The 14467-nt window shown below is 48.6% G+C and overlaps 1 protein-coding gene and 1 pseudogene across 2 annotated transcripts; both read right to left on the minus strand.

The window, feature by feature from the left end:
• Positions 1-534: 534 nt before the first annotated feature.
• LOC100340130 (cofilin-1 pseudogene) lies at positions 535-2221 on the minus strand (annotated as a pseudogene). The gene is made up of 2 exons (XR_016230447.1): positions 2087-2221; positions 535-1524 (listed from the first exon to the last, which is right to left on the minus strand). The product of XR_016230447.1 is annotated as a cofilin-1 pseudogene (transcript).
• LOC100337706 (uridine diphosphate glucose pyrophosphatase NUDT14) lies at positions 1597-8557 on the minus strand. The gene is given in 4 exon segments (XM_008254536.5): positions 1597-2030; positions 2033-2334; positions 5339-5525; positions 8235-8557. Coding segments are annotated over 2 exon segments (690 nt in total). The 5' UTR covers positions 2289-2334; positions 5339-5525; positions 8235-8557.
• Between the last annotated feature and the right edge of the window lie 5910 nt (positions 8558-14467).

Here is a 14467-nt window from a genome sequence, read left to right on the forward strand (position 1 = left end):
CAGCTACCTGAGCTACTGCCACTGCCTCCCAGGATCTGCGTTGGTGGGAAACAGGAGACAGGGGCCAAAGCTGGCAATCAGACTCAGGTCCGATGGGAGACACAGGTATCTTAACGTAAAGCTAAACACTCGCTCCCAGCGGCTGTTTCTCCATTGAAGTCACAGCCTCTCAGCCTTTTGTAGGCTCACCTCTCTCTCTCCCCCTCACAGCCCCTCTTCCAGGTTCTCTCACTTCCTGGGTCAACCCTGTGGTATCTTTTCCTTCTAGAATGTGGAGAAACATACATCTTTTTGTTTCATTCCTAGTCCAGCCCAGCTATGTCCAATGGGTCTCATTTTCATAACTGGGCATAGCCACATAAAGTGTTGTGAACAAAAGCAGTTCTTGCCTGCTTTTTCTGGACCACAGAAACTAGGCAAAGAGAGAAGGCAACCTGAGGTCCCTGTCCCAGGTGGTGGCAAAACTCGGACAAGAACTCAAGTTCTTAACTCTTCCTCCAGTGTTCAATGCCCCCTAACACACTGCCTCATGGGTGTTTTTTTTTTTTTTTTAATCGAAGGTCCCTTACTGGTCCTGCTTCTGTGTACGTGAGTGGTCGAGTCGGGGGAGGGGAGGGTCATCTCCACAACATTCCATTTATACACAGAACTACAGACGAGCACAGACACTACTGTGGTTAGAAGTTGGCAGCATGGGAAGGGAACGGGATAGGCGGGGGTTGGGGTATCATTAAAAAAAATACAGGACTCCCCCCAAACTGGGGTACCTGAGGAGGGGGGAGCTTGGTCTGTTTCAACCCAAGAGGAATCAGAAGATCAAAAGCAGTTTGGGGCGGCCAGAACCGTCAGGGATGGGAGGAGGAGGATCCAGGGGGGGCTGTTTGGCAACTGGGGCGAAGGAATTGCCCTCCCCCTGCTGGGATCCCCCCAGTCCCTCCGGCCTGGCAGGGAGGGGGCAGCCTGCAACCCCCAAGGGCAGGTCTGGGGCTGTCAGATGCGCCGGGCAGGGGGCTGGGGGGCTCACAAGGGCTTGCCCTCCAGGGAGATGCCGGCACTGCCCCCAGCTTCTCCGCCAGAGTGCAGCGGTCCTTGACCTCCTCATAGCAGTTGGCTTGCAATTCATACTTGATTCCTGTCAGCTTCTTCTTGATGGCGTCCTTGGAGCTGGGGTAGATCATTTTGCTCTTGAGGGGCACACACTTGGGGGCTCAGAAGATGAACACCAGGTCCTCCTTCTTGCTCTCCTTGGTCTCGTAGGTGGCGTCGTAGAGGGCGTAGCGGCAGTCCTTGTCGGGCAGCATCTGCACGAAGGTGGCGTAGGGGTCCTCCACGGTCTGGCCCACGTCGCCCACCAGGATCTCCTTACCCTCCTCCAGCACGATGTTCTTCTTGTCCTCGCTCAGGCAGAACAGCACCGCCTTCTTGCGCTTCTTCACCTCCTCGGGCATCGACGACTTGCGCACCTTCATGTCGTTGAACACCTTGATGACGCCGTCAGAGCCAGCCACGCCGGAGGCCATGTTTCTGGAAGCGAGAGGAAGATGGCAAGGGGGCAGAAGGCGGAGGAGACGAGAGCCCCCCCTTTTTTTTTAGCCATCAAGCTTTTATCGGGGCTGGGGGTCTGGGGCAGCGGGCCTCACTGGACACCCAGGTCGGGGCCACATGGCTGAGGAACCAAGAGATGCCAAAGATGACGCCCAGCATCTTGGGGATGTCCGGGTCGTCCACAAAGGCCTGGGCCCCTTCCAGGGGCAGGTGCACCACCTCGTCCGCCAAGCCCCCGCCTGGGCTGCTGTGCTGGGCGTCGGTCACCTCCGCGCAGAACATGGTCTGGCAGGAGCCAGTCAGCCCCACCCCAGACCTGTACGTGGCCACCCGGCGCAGGCTGGAGGGAGCCAGGCGGTAGCCACACTCCTCCCACGCCTCCTTGCAGGCCACCTCCTCCAGCGAGAGCCCCGGCTGGTCCATGAGGCCGGCGCACAGCTCCACCGTCAGCCCTGCCACGCCGGGCAGCGCCGGCTGCAGCTCCCGGGCCCCTCCCGGCCCACAGCCGCCAGCGACCCTGGGGAGTGGCGCTCCGTCTCACCTGCGTACACAGCTGGCCGGAACTGCCTGACCAACACCAGGCTCCTTCGGGAAGAGTTGAGCAGGAGCAGGGTCACGCTGTCGTGGGTCTTCATGAAGTCCCAGGACTTCTGGGTGCCGTTCTGGCGGTAGTGCAGCGTGGGCGGCTGCAGGTAGGGCGACGCGGTGCAGCGGCCCACGGCTGCTCCCTCGATGCGCTCCATGGTTCTTAACTCTTCCTCCAGTGTTCAATGCCTCCTAAAACACTGCCTCATGGGTGTTGAAGCATTTTTATTTCAATGGTAATACATACACAACAGTTTCTTGGAGGAGGCCACTCAAGTTAGTGCCACGTGCCTTCCACAGATACGTGGGTTCTGTCCTGAATCTCAGGGGCTGAGGCATGGAGTATAAAGGGGGCAAAGAGAAATCAGTCCACATTCCAAAGTAGAGTACAGGGGCTGTTCTGAGAGGAACCTACAGGGCTGATGGGGACTGGGCAAGGGGCTAACCCTTGGAAAACCTCATTGCATTAAACAAAATCTCTTTGTTCAGTATTTTCTGACTAACTGCATCAAAAACGCTAACAGCCCAGATCATGACATTGGAAGATGCTCCAGTTCAATGACCCGATTCACTGCCCCCCACCATCAACCAGAAAGGTGGGTATTCTCAGCTCTACTTCCAGAGCAATTAGAGCACCAGAAGTCAAGGTCAGGATCGACCCCAGGGCAGTGAGGAGTCCAGGTCTCCTGCTGCCTCCTTCCCCAGAAGCCACATCCAACACAGTCCTGTACAGGTTACACAGCCCTTTCTCTACACATTTTACTTTATGCAATCGTCACAGCACGCGTAGAAGTGATTGCATCATTTTAAAGAGGGAAGCTGAGGCTTGGGTAGGAACTTGAAGGGTAGGAACTTGCAAAGTGCACCCCACAGGCACGTAATGCAGTCAACACCAACACCCAAATCCTCCGCCTACAAACCCCATGCCCTTCTGTTACCACTCCACCCAGTACCGGCAGTACCACAGGGGCCGGGTTTGTGGGTACACTGGCTTAAAAGAAAACCTGCTGCAGCTGGCACCTCATCAGGTGTTGGTGGGCAGAAGCTAAGTCCTGAATGCCTCCAGTGAGGGGGGTATATCCAGGAGCCCAGGGTAGCTCAGGGACAAAAAGGAAAAATCCTGGCCCCATGGAATTTACATTTTAATGGTATGAGATAGATGTTAAATAATGAAACATAAGAGGGCCAGTGCTGTGGCATAGGAAATTAAGCCACTGCTTGAAGTGCTGGCATCCCATATGGGCACCAGTTCAAGTCCTGGCTACTCCACTTCTGATCCAGCTCCCTACTCATGTGCCTGGGAAAACAGAAGATGGCCCAAGTCTTTGGGCCCCTGAACCCACATGGCAGACCCAGAAGAACTCCCAGCTCTTGGCTTTGGTCTGGCCCAGCTCTAGCTGTTGCAGCCATTTGGAGTTAACCAGCAGATAGAAGGTGTGTCTGTCTGTCTCATTCTCTCCTCTCCCCCTGCCCCAATAATTCTGCCTTTCAAATAAAATAAATAAATCTTTTAAAAAATAAATAATGAAGTATAAAACATGGCAAGTGATGGCGAGTACTACGGAAAATTAGACTAAGAAGGCTCTGGATGCAAGGTCATCGGATAAAGCCATATTAGAGAAGGTCCCAACGATAAGTACAGGAACAACTGTCATGGGTAGCTGGGAAAACACTCTGGACAGAGAAAACCACAAGTACAAAGGCCCCAAGTTTAACACTTGGTGAATCCAAAGGATGGGGAGGAGGCCGGTGTGACTAGGAAAGTTCCACAGCCACACACCTGCCTTAATGGAGCAAAAGCTATCAGACAACAACAAGTACACATCTTTGGAACATGAAGACTGATAGGAGGTAAAATTGAGTCATAAGTCCACCACTACAGGGCTACAGAACTAACGGAAGCTTAGAATCAGAGAGATAGTACTTGACTCCCTATTCCAAGATATTCCACTTATTTGAAAGAGAAACAGACAGGAATCTTCCATCCATGGATTTACTCCCCAAATATTAGCAACAGCAAAGTCTAGGCCAGGTCAAAGCCAGGAGGCAGGAACTCCATCCAGGTCTCCCAAGAGGGTGGCAGGGGCCCAAGTACTTGAGCCATCCCCAGTTGCCTTCCAGCAGTGCACGAATAGGAAGCTGGGTGAGAAGAGTCCCGACTCTAACCCAAGGCCCTCTGATATGGACGTAGAATCAGCACACTCTCCTGGAACTTGGTGGCAAATGGCAGAAGAAGTGGCTTCCCCACTGGGCCTTTCTCATCTCGAGACGCTGAGGTGCCTCCATGGAACCCTGGGACCCACACCCAAAATTGCCAATCATGGATCTAGACAAACCAGAGTCACAGTCCCCCTGGTCAGCTGCTCTGGCCACCGCTTCAGCCTCCAGTCTGCAATTCCCCACCTCCTTGGGCTGACTCTGGGCCTGACCGACCCAGAACTGCCCTTAGCTCTGCCCCGTGTTCAGCCTTGAGTGCTACTTCCACCTGTGGCGTCATTTGTAGGGGCGTCTAAGGAGTTAGAACAAAGAGATTCAGATCATTGCTCAGATTTGCTTTGCAAATTGGACTCTTGAGTCCAAAGTGAGACTGTGGCATTGAAAATGGGATTTATTGCAAGAACACACCTCGACCCCAGAGATGATGACAATGAATCTGCCCAACACTTAAACCCTGACAACCCCAGCCACGTCCTTGACTTCACGACTCATCCCCATATACTTCCTTGTTTAGAATATTCTTCTTTGGGACAAATTTAACTCAAATTTCCAGCAAGCTAAATTCTCTTTCCCTCTGATACTTCCTCACAGTTTCCCAAGCAAAATCACTTGAGCACCCACCTGGATTCCTTCCCATGTATTTCGTATAGCTCTCCTGTGTTTACATTAGGAAAACATGCTGGTGTCTCTCCCTTCCCCCACTGTCTCCAAGCTTCTCTTGGGACTAAGAAATGTGTCTTATTCACATTGGATGCCTCAGCTGCTGCTAACACAAGGCTCTTGGGCCTCGATACTTTTGCTGATTGACGTCATAACTTGGTACTGGCTGGGGTTGTGAGAAACAAGGGCCCTTGTCAATGACACATTTTGAGAAGCTGCTAGCCAGGGCTAAGCCACCATTGCTTACTCGCTTGGCCAACTCAATCACTTGTCAAGAAGCACAATGATGTGTGGGCACGGAGGGTTTCGGATGGACGGCACCAGCACTCACCTTTGGTCCCCATGGCAAACCTTCTGTCCTGGCTTCCTGTTTGTAGCTCCATGCTGGCTCTGTTCTGAGGCAGACACGCTGCTACGGCTCGCACAGCCAGCAATGACACACTCTCCCTCGTGCCTGGCCACAGCCGCTGGCCACTGTCAGCCTCTCAGACGTGACTGACAAGAGTGGAAGGCAAAATCTGTGGGAAAAAAATCCGAAATGAGGTCCCAGCCCTCACTCCCTCATTATGTAAAGATGAGCTCATGTCTTCTGAGTGCCGTGTGGTGAGTCTCACATGATCCAGAGACACAAAGAGCTTTACCAGGAGAGAATCGGTTTTGGTTTTTTGTTTTTTTTTTTTTTTTTCTGACAGACACATGGGCCTGGCTAATGATGACTCTGGCCCGTCAGCACAGAAAGGGAAACTCAGATCCATCTTCCAAGTTCACACTGCACGTCAAGCTACAGAGAAAGGTCCGTTCCTGTCAATAACCACAGCATCACTGCTGCGACTTCCTTTGCAGTGGTTTTATTAAAAAACTAAGTTAGCCCAGATCCATGACCCTAAGCCAAGAACAAAACAACCCCAGTTGTAGAAAATATCAATTCTCTTGGCCGGCGCCGTGGCTCACTAGGCTAATCCTCCACCTTGCGGCGCCAGCACACCGGGTTCTAGTCCCGGTCGGGATGCCGGATTCTGTCCCGGTTGCCCTTCTTCCAAGCCAGCTCTCTGCTGTGGCCCGGGAGTGCAGTGGAGGATGGCCCAAGTGCTTGGGCCCTGCACCCCATGGGAGACCAGGAGAAGCAGCTGGCTCCTGGCTTTGGATCAGCGTGATGCGCCAGCCGCAGTGCGCTGGCCGTGGCGGCCATTGGAGGGTGAACCAACGGCAAAGGAAGACCTTTCTCTCTGTCTCTCTCTCTCACTGTCCACTCTGCCTGTCAAAAAAAAAAAAAAAAAAAAAAAAGAAAATATCAATTCTCACATGTCCCTTAATTTCTGTGGTGTCATTGAAGACTTTTCAGATTTGGGGTCAAGTTACAACTCTACACACACACACACACACACACACACACACACATACTTTTGCGGGTTGCCCGTCTGGTGGGTTTTGGTCCCGACTTTATGGCTAACAGTTCAAACTGCATTGTTCTTGGGTTCATGTGTACACATTAGCAGAATCACATGGGATTTGCCATGTTTATTATCAAACAATTAACTGTTTCTTCTGAAATTCCTCTAGGATTTCCATCTAGCTGATGTGGCTTTTGTGTTTCTCAAAAACTAGCACACGAGAACACGAGAGAAGTGTTTGTATCTTTATGAAATGTGGAACATCCAAGGGTTATTGCCAACAGACACTTGAGACATGACCACAGGAGAAAGACAACTCACGGAACTGTGTGGAAAGACAAATGGCAGTAAACGTGTTTATTTGGAGGCCTATATTTTCCCTTTCTGATTTTTTTTTTTACATTTCACTAATATGAAGTTATTCAACCTGAGTAACATCAGGTCCTGCAAGAATGACCATAAACAAGCCCTTGGTTGAGGAGACACTCCCTATATCGTGAGTTGGAGAACTTTAAGTGAAAGTGGCCCTTTGGATGTCATATTTCAAAACCACCGATGTCCATTGCCCCTAGAAGCAGCACATAGCTGATGTGCCTTCCCTTAGGAAGTACATCCAGTTTGTTACATATAAAACTACGTAGTTGTAGAGGACTGCTCTCAAGGGCAGGAGCTGAATTATTAAATTTCAATTCCTAAACTGGACCAAATTCCATGGGCTTTTGCCTTAATCTTTCCACTTTATGTTAACTAAGTTCTAATTAAGCAGGTTTACTTTAATGAAGTCAGAAAGCAGGCCTTTCCTTCCCTGCCTACACTTTGAGTGTTGCAGAGCACTTTCTTAATTAAGGTGAAGCATTCCCTTTGGCTCTCACAGTCGAAATTTTCCACTTATTCCGCTTAGAATGCCAGTTGGCTCCCACACCCTCCAACCATGTGCTTCCGGCACAGCTGGGCAACTGACGAACTTCTGTGGATTAAAGAAGGTGTCACATCCGTGGGAAACACTTCTAATAATCTGGATTCCTATTCATTCTCACCAGTGAGCAAACTTTTCCAATTAATAGCACACAGGTGAGCAGTGGGGTAGAGAATTGTGAGATGTTAACAGTAAGGTTTCCAGAGAAGTCTCCTCTTCCTCTAAGCCCAGAGCCTGAGTTCAAAAAAGCACACGGGCAGTCTGTAGCCCAAGTTTTCACTCCTATTTTGATATGCAAGGACAACTTAGAAGACAGAGGGGTCCCGGGCTACCTTTATGGCTGTCTAGGATGTCTGAAGGCATGGGATCCTTAGATATGCAAGGCACCAGAACTGGAATCAGAAGACCGGAATCGAGTCCCCGCCCTCCCACTGACCACTATGAGGTCTTGAAAGATCTCTTCACTTCTGAGCCTTGGCTCTCTCACCTGAAAAGGATATGACTCAAACAGTGTTTCTCAAACTATGTGATGAAGGAGCAAAGTAGTCCCCATCCATTTTAGATTGCTCTTTGGTGAAATACAATAAGTCACTAGAAAATGATAATTAGCAGAAACATGATGTCTGGATGTTGTATCAATGTCATATTGCTATAAAACTTGTAAATGCTTACCCTTGCTTTCTGTGTGAACCTAGCCATGAGTAGGATGAACGGGCAACAGCGTATGGACCAGTGGCAGCCCGGGGAGCACACTCTGAGGAGCGCTGGGTTAACAGTATCTGAGGTCCCTCCCACCTCCATAGTCTCCAGTTCTCACAGCACCCCAATGCTGAGCTTGGTGGCAGGATCAAAATTCCGGCCACTATTGCAAAACACCACAGCCTGGGTGACTTGTAAACAACAGAAATGCTTTTTCTTACAGTTCTGGAGGTTGGGGCGGTCAACATCCAGAAGCCACTGGATTCTGACACAGTGGAAGGCGAGAGGAGGCGCTCCCGGGCCTACTTTATAAGGGTGCTGATTGCCTGCACATGAGCTCTGCTCTCATGGCCCAGTCACCCTTCAAATTCCCCCCAACTCTAAATACTGCCACACTTGGGACTTCAGCGTAAGAATGGGAAGAGAAGGAGTTTATACCATGGAGCTGGCAACAAAGGCCCAAATAAGCACCAGAAAAGCTAGTAATACTTTCAATACTTTCATCTCTCTACCTCCCTTCTGTCAACCTCCCAGAACACTGATCTAGAATCCTAACTCCACCTGTTGCTACCAGGAGGCCAAAAGCAAATTACTTAAACTCTCTGCACCTTCGTTTTCTCATTATCTTCAAAGGAGTATTTCTGGTAAATGTTTATTTTGATGTAACTTCAAATTTCAAGAAAAATTGCTTACATAGTGCAAACAAATCCCATTTTCTCTTTTTCCAGATCCTTCCTTTTGAAATATCATCCCCCCTCCCTTTTGCTTTACTATTTCTTTCTCTTTTCTCCCCCTCTGTTCTTTTTCTTTTCTGAGATTCTTGAGAGTAACTTGCATGCACTATGCCCATAAGATTGTTTTGGGCACTAACGGAATCAATGCATGTAAAACTCTCAAAATAGTGCCTGTCACACACAGTAAGCTCTAATAAAATATTAGCTTTCATACTTGATTTTCAAAGCCCTTTCCAAACAGTCAAAAGGGCCTTCAAACTCCAGTCACTTGGGGGCCACCCCACGTGCAATTTCCCACATGCCAGAGGGCCGCCCCATGGCTCCGCCCTGCTCAGAGATTTATGCCACATTCACTTAGTTTCAAATGTGTTGGACTTGACCAACTTAAAAATATTTTCTATGCCATATGGAGCTGGCCTTGAACACTGGTATTGAGTGTCTCTGTTCTAAATTATTAGAAGATATGAAAGAAACTGGTTTTTTTTTTTTTAATTTTCTAGCTGTTCTACTACTGTTAACAAAAATCTTAAATTGATCAGTAGTGATGAGAAGGCCAAACCCTCACTCTGTGTTCTCTGGGGACATGATAGGAATGCTGGTTTCTAGGAAATCCCAACAGGACTCTTAGAACAACCCCCTCCCTCCCCAGGCAGCTCAAATGGCTGCCGTGTCTGGTACCCGCCGTGTCTGGTACCCAACGTGTCTGCGCTTCGATGCAGAAACAAGATGCCGATTTGCATAATACCTCCTCTAAGCCTGGCGTTGCTTTCACTTTAAGCTGAACCAGAACTTTCCTTTGACACATTCACCATGGGTTCCTTGGCTCCCTGATTTCCTGCCTCATCCGGATCCTGCTGTGCTGAATTAAATAAGAGTGGAAAAAACACTGATTCCGCTTCATCTCCGTGGACCCAGATTCAGCTGCAGCAATGGACGCCTCCGTCTGAATCCATGCTGAAATCACCCACGTGAGTCATGGACCAGGCAGAAATGGAAGCAGGGAGGCCTCTGGTTCCAGAAAGGCCTGTTCTTTTCTGTGGCCATGGTCTAGACGGTGGGGGGACTTGCTCAGCTGACCCGCTGCTCTTCCCAAGACCCCAGAACATGGTCTTTCAGCTCCCTTTGCTCCATGTTACCATGTGACCAAAACAAATCCTACCAGTGTTGCAGCAAGGTCTGTGTGCCCTGCCTTTCATGACAGACAGTGCTTGGGGTAGGAAAAGGGGCAAGGTAGATGCTTCTGCCCTCCCACGATGAATTACGTACACACAACCAGAGCTGTTGTAGCCTGGAATCCCTCTCCCCAGGGGAGACTACAAATGTGAGGCTACCCCATACACTGGCGGCCCACACAGAGTGCACTGATCTCCAGAGAAACCTATAATTTATGTTGCAGAGTTGGTATTTGCTTAGCGCATTTTGGCATGGCACATGCATCTCATTCCTTGGGTTCATCTTTCAAGTCCTAAGAGAGCTCAGGCCATGGGTAAGACCACTGTGCACCCTTCAGAGCCATTTCACAATTTTGCTGGGTCAGAGTAGATGTGGAATGTATTTTTCTGTATGATCTTTTTTTTTTTTTTTTTTACAAGCGGGGAAATCAGTCACTCTCCCTGTCAAATCGTTGGGTCCATCCACACTGGCTTGCGGCAGAAGTGCCTCCTCCTTAGCCACAACATGGATATGCATTACTCCTAATAAGAACTCAGCATTTTTCTTGTTGTCGTAGACTCAGACACCTGTGGGGGTAGTGCCCACTCAGGGCATTCCACGAACCATCTGGCCTACACAGTTGTCTGCCAGCACCACCCTCCTCCCAAATAATTCAGAGATTTTTTACAGAGATGAGGAAGCACACTGGTACTCAGCTGGCTCATTTGAAAATCTAAGCTATGGTTCCTTTGAAAGTTTTAACAGGTTACCATTTACATTTAAATTTTTCTTCCAGGTGTTATACTCAAGAGAATGGGAAATATACAATATGCATCCACACAAAAACTCACACATGCTTAATAATTGCAGTATTACTCAGAATAGCCAAAAAATGGAAGCAACCCCAATGTCCTTCCACTGATGAATAGGTAAACAAAATGTGGAAATGCAGTATAACCATACAATGGAATATCATTTGGCCATAAACAGGAATAAAGTGTTGACAATGTGCTACAGTATGGGAGAATCTCAAAAACATTATCCCAAGTGAAGTAGGCCAGCCACAAAAGACCGCATATTGTATGATGCATTTTACATGAAATGTCCAGAACAGGCAAATCCATAGAGATAGAAAGTAGATTCGTGGTTGGCAGAGACTGGGGCGACAGGGCATGGAGAGTGACTGTTACTGAGTGTTGGGTTTCCTCCTGGGGTGCTGAAGATTTTTGCCAGTAGATAGTAGTGATGATTGCCCATGTACACTGAAGTGTTCATGTTTAACAGGTGAAGTTTATGATGTGTGAATGACATTTCAAGTTTTTAAGATTTATCAAATAATAAACTAGAACATGAAACTTCCACAACAATAAAAAACTATAGTGTGAATCAAAGTGGCTCCCAGGGCCACCGCTGGCCCTCAGATTTTACTGTTGACCCAACCAGATCTGCAGTCCCCTCTCAGCCTCAGCCCAGCCATCACAGGCTTTTCCAGATTACGTTGTGTGCCCTGCAGCTCCCAGCCGATGCTCCAACCAGGACTGTCGCCCGTGCTGCCGGGGCTCATCTCCACAGGGCTTTGGCCTGGCCCCACATCTGCAGACAGCTCGGGCCTCGGGCCTCTGGCTTCTCCATTCCCACATTGCTGGTGATTGTTTCTGTCAGAAGTAATCATCTGTCTTTCATTGCAGTGCAGATGATACCCAAATGTTACTCTCGTTCATCTGACTGTCGGGCTAATTGCTCATAAAACATACGGAACCGGTTGTCACAGAACATCAGCTAACTCCGTCCAAATAAAACAGACTCCTGGGCTGGATCCCACCCCTGGGAGCGAGAGGCCTGCTGACATTTATAGGGACAAAGGCTCCCAGACACCTTTCTCAATCTGATGACCATCAGAATCCTTGAGCGGAGGCTGCCCTCCTGAGATACTGGGACTGCTCTCAAAGAACTTTGCTTTCTTGTCACTAGAATGCTCTCTGGTCATTTGGAAGACTGAAAACGCTAGGATGTGACCTTTACATTTCTGCCATGGTCCAACGTTAAGGTGGATGGAGTGCAGTCTCCCCGCCTTTCTTGTAACCACCTGTGCAGAGAATGGCTTACACTGGAGTAGCGCTGGGGCTTTGCAGAGTCTGCTTCCTGCAAGCCCCTACCTCCCCATGATGGTGGCAGAGCAGGTGGGGCTATTTCTAGTTTCCATCTGGGGAGAAGTTCATAGACTTCATGTCACTGGAGTCAGTGCCAGTGGATCACACACCTCCACTTTCTCACCTCTGTCCACAGCACAGAGAGGATATGACGTCAGCGGAGATGCAGGGGCAAATCCTTTGGATCACTTGGTCCACCACTTCTCAGCTCCTCTGCTCATCCTGATCAAGCATTCTGCAGCCAATTTCCCTATCAGTTTTCCTTCTGAAAGTTGGGCTACTTCCCATTCCAAGCCCTCTCTTTTGCATAATCACTTGAGCCAATCAGAGCATACGTTTTTAGAACTGGTTAAGCTTCTCCTAGGTATCAAACATTGTGCTAGCAAGGACTGACAAAATCCCAGAGCTGTCATCCTGAAGATGCTCCTAGCCCCTTTTCACTTCTGACTCTGAGGCACAGGCTCATTGCCTCCTCACATTCTGTAGAAATTTTAGGTCTGTTTCTCACCTTCTTTCTACCACAAGTTCACCTCCCTTTGGTCTATCTTCTCGGGGCTCTTAAAGTCATTGGTCTCTCCAGGTAGACGATGAGCCTTTATCAGTTATAGACATGTAATATACATAAATATCCATAAAAGACATAATATGCAATGAATCCACTGTGGTGAGGGGGGACAGATGTGCAGAACCTCATTCTCTCATTTCACTTGGGCTCAGTGCCATCTCGTACTGCCACAGGAGTTGGAGCTGAGGGGATGCTGCCCATAACTGCCATTCCCAACACAAAATCAACATCCACCTGCAGTATCTCTCCAAAGCCAGTATTTACAATTAAGTTGCAAACATTAAAGAGTGTGTTCTCTTATAACAGTGTAGTCTATGGTCCCGTGAGAAAAATGAGATCTAATAAATGAAAGCTGACTGAGCCCAAGCCATCTTTCCATTCCCAGAGCAGCCTTGATTCTTAGCTTCCCAGTACAGAACTAGGGTCTGTTAAAATATATCTTTCAAGAAGGTAGACTCACCGGGGCAGATGTTTGGCACAGCAGTGAACCTGCTGCTCACGACAGCCACATTCCATGTTGGAGTATCTGGGTTCTAGACTTCCCATGGTCAAAGTCTCCACCTTGAGCCGGAAGAAGAAAACAAACCTGATGAGCAAGTGGCCCAGGCAAACCCATGTCAAGAATCCCTGCCCTACAGGAGTGCACAGCAAAAACAACACAAGGAACCTCTCAACCTTCCAGCCGCCATGACTTCTGAAACAGATACAATGTTCACTGACACATGAATTGTTCTAGAAGCCAACAGGAATATCTATCACAAAATAAAGATCATATCATCACCTTTTTAAGAGAGGTTGACCAACTGAATCAGGGCCACTCCTCACCTCCATTTCCCAGTCTCCTCCAGAGCTCCAGAGCTGCTCAAAGCTCAAGAAAGCAAGTGAAACAGCAAGGAGAGAGAGAAAATAAAGCTTCCAAAGTTTTATCATTTCTGATTGGTGTATTAGTGACATGGGGCTTCTTACAGAACTGGTGCACACTGCAGAAGTCTACTTAAAATTATAATAAAATTTCATAACTGTTATTTATTTAAAAGTTAGAGCTACAGAGAGAGGGGAAAGACAGAAAGAGAGAAAGATCTTCCACTCACTGGTTCACTCTCCCACTGGCCACAACAGCCAGAGCTGGGCCAAGCAGAAGCCAAGAGCCAAGAACTCCATCCTGGTCTCCCATGGGGGTGACAGGGCCCTAATACTTGGACCATCTTCTGCTGCCTTTCCACAGAGTTGGATCAGAAACAGAGCAGCTGGGACTTGAACCAGCACTCTGCTATGAGACGCCAGCCTTGCAAGTGGAGGTTTAACCCACTGCACTACAACACCAGCCCCTGTTTTTATTGTTGTATACATACACACACACACACACACACACACACACATATATATAGTTGTATGTATACATACATATTCTCATGAGATTGTTTCTATCTACAGTATCTATAAGTTATATATATTTTTAAGGATTTATTTATTTGCTTGAAAGGCAAGTTTACAGAGACAGAGAGAAAAGGAGAGACAGAAAGAGAGAGGTCTTCCACGCACTGGTTCCCTCCCCAAGTGGCCAGAACTGGGCTGGTCTGAAGCCAGCAGCCAGGAGCTCCCTCCAAGTCTCCTACGTGGGTGCAGGGACACAAGCACTTGGGCCATCCTCTGCTGCTTTCCCAGGTGCATTAGCAGGGAGTTGGATCAGAAATGGAAGCAGCTGGGACTCAAAGTGGTACCCACATGGGATGCCAGCATCACAAGTGTCAGCTATACCCACTATGTCACACCACCAGCCCCAAGTTATATATGTTATTGTTAGTTTCTTTGTTGCATAGTCCTTGATTAGAAAGGCAACCCCTAATTATAAT

This window comes from Oryctolagus cuniculus, chromosome 2 (assembly GCF_051225735.1).
Source record: "Oryctolagus cuniculus isolate XC-2025 breed Fujian yellow rabbit chromosome 2, ASM5122573v1, whole genome shotgun sequence".
Classification (NCBI taxonomy): domain Eukaryota; kingdom Metazoa; phylum Chordata; class Mammalia; order Lagomorpha; family Leporidae; genus Oryctolagus; species Oryctolagus cuniculus.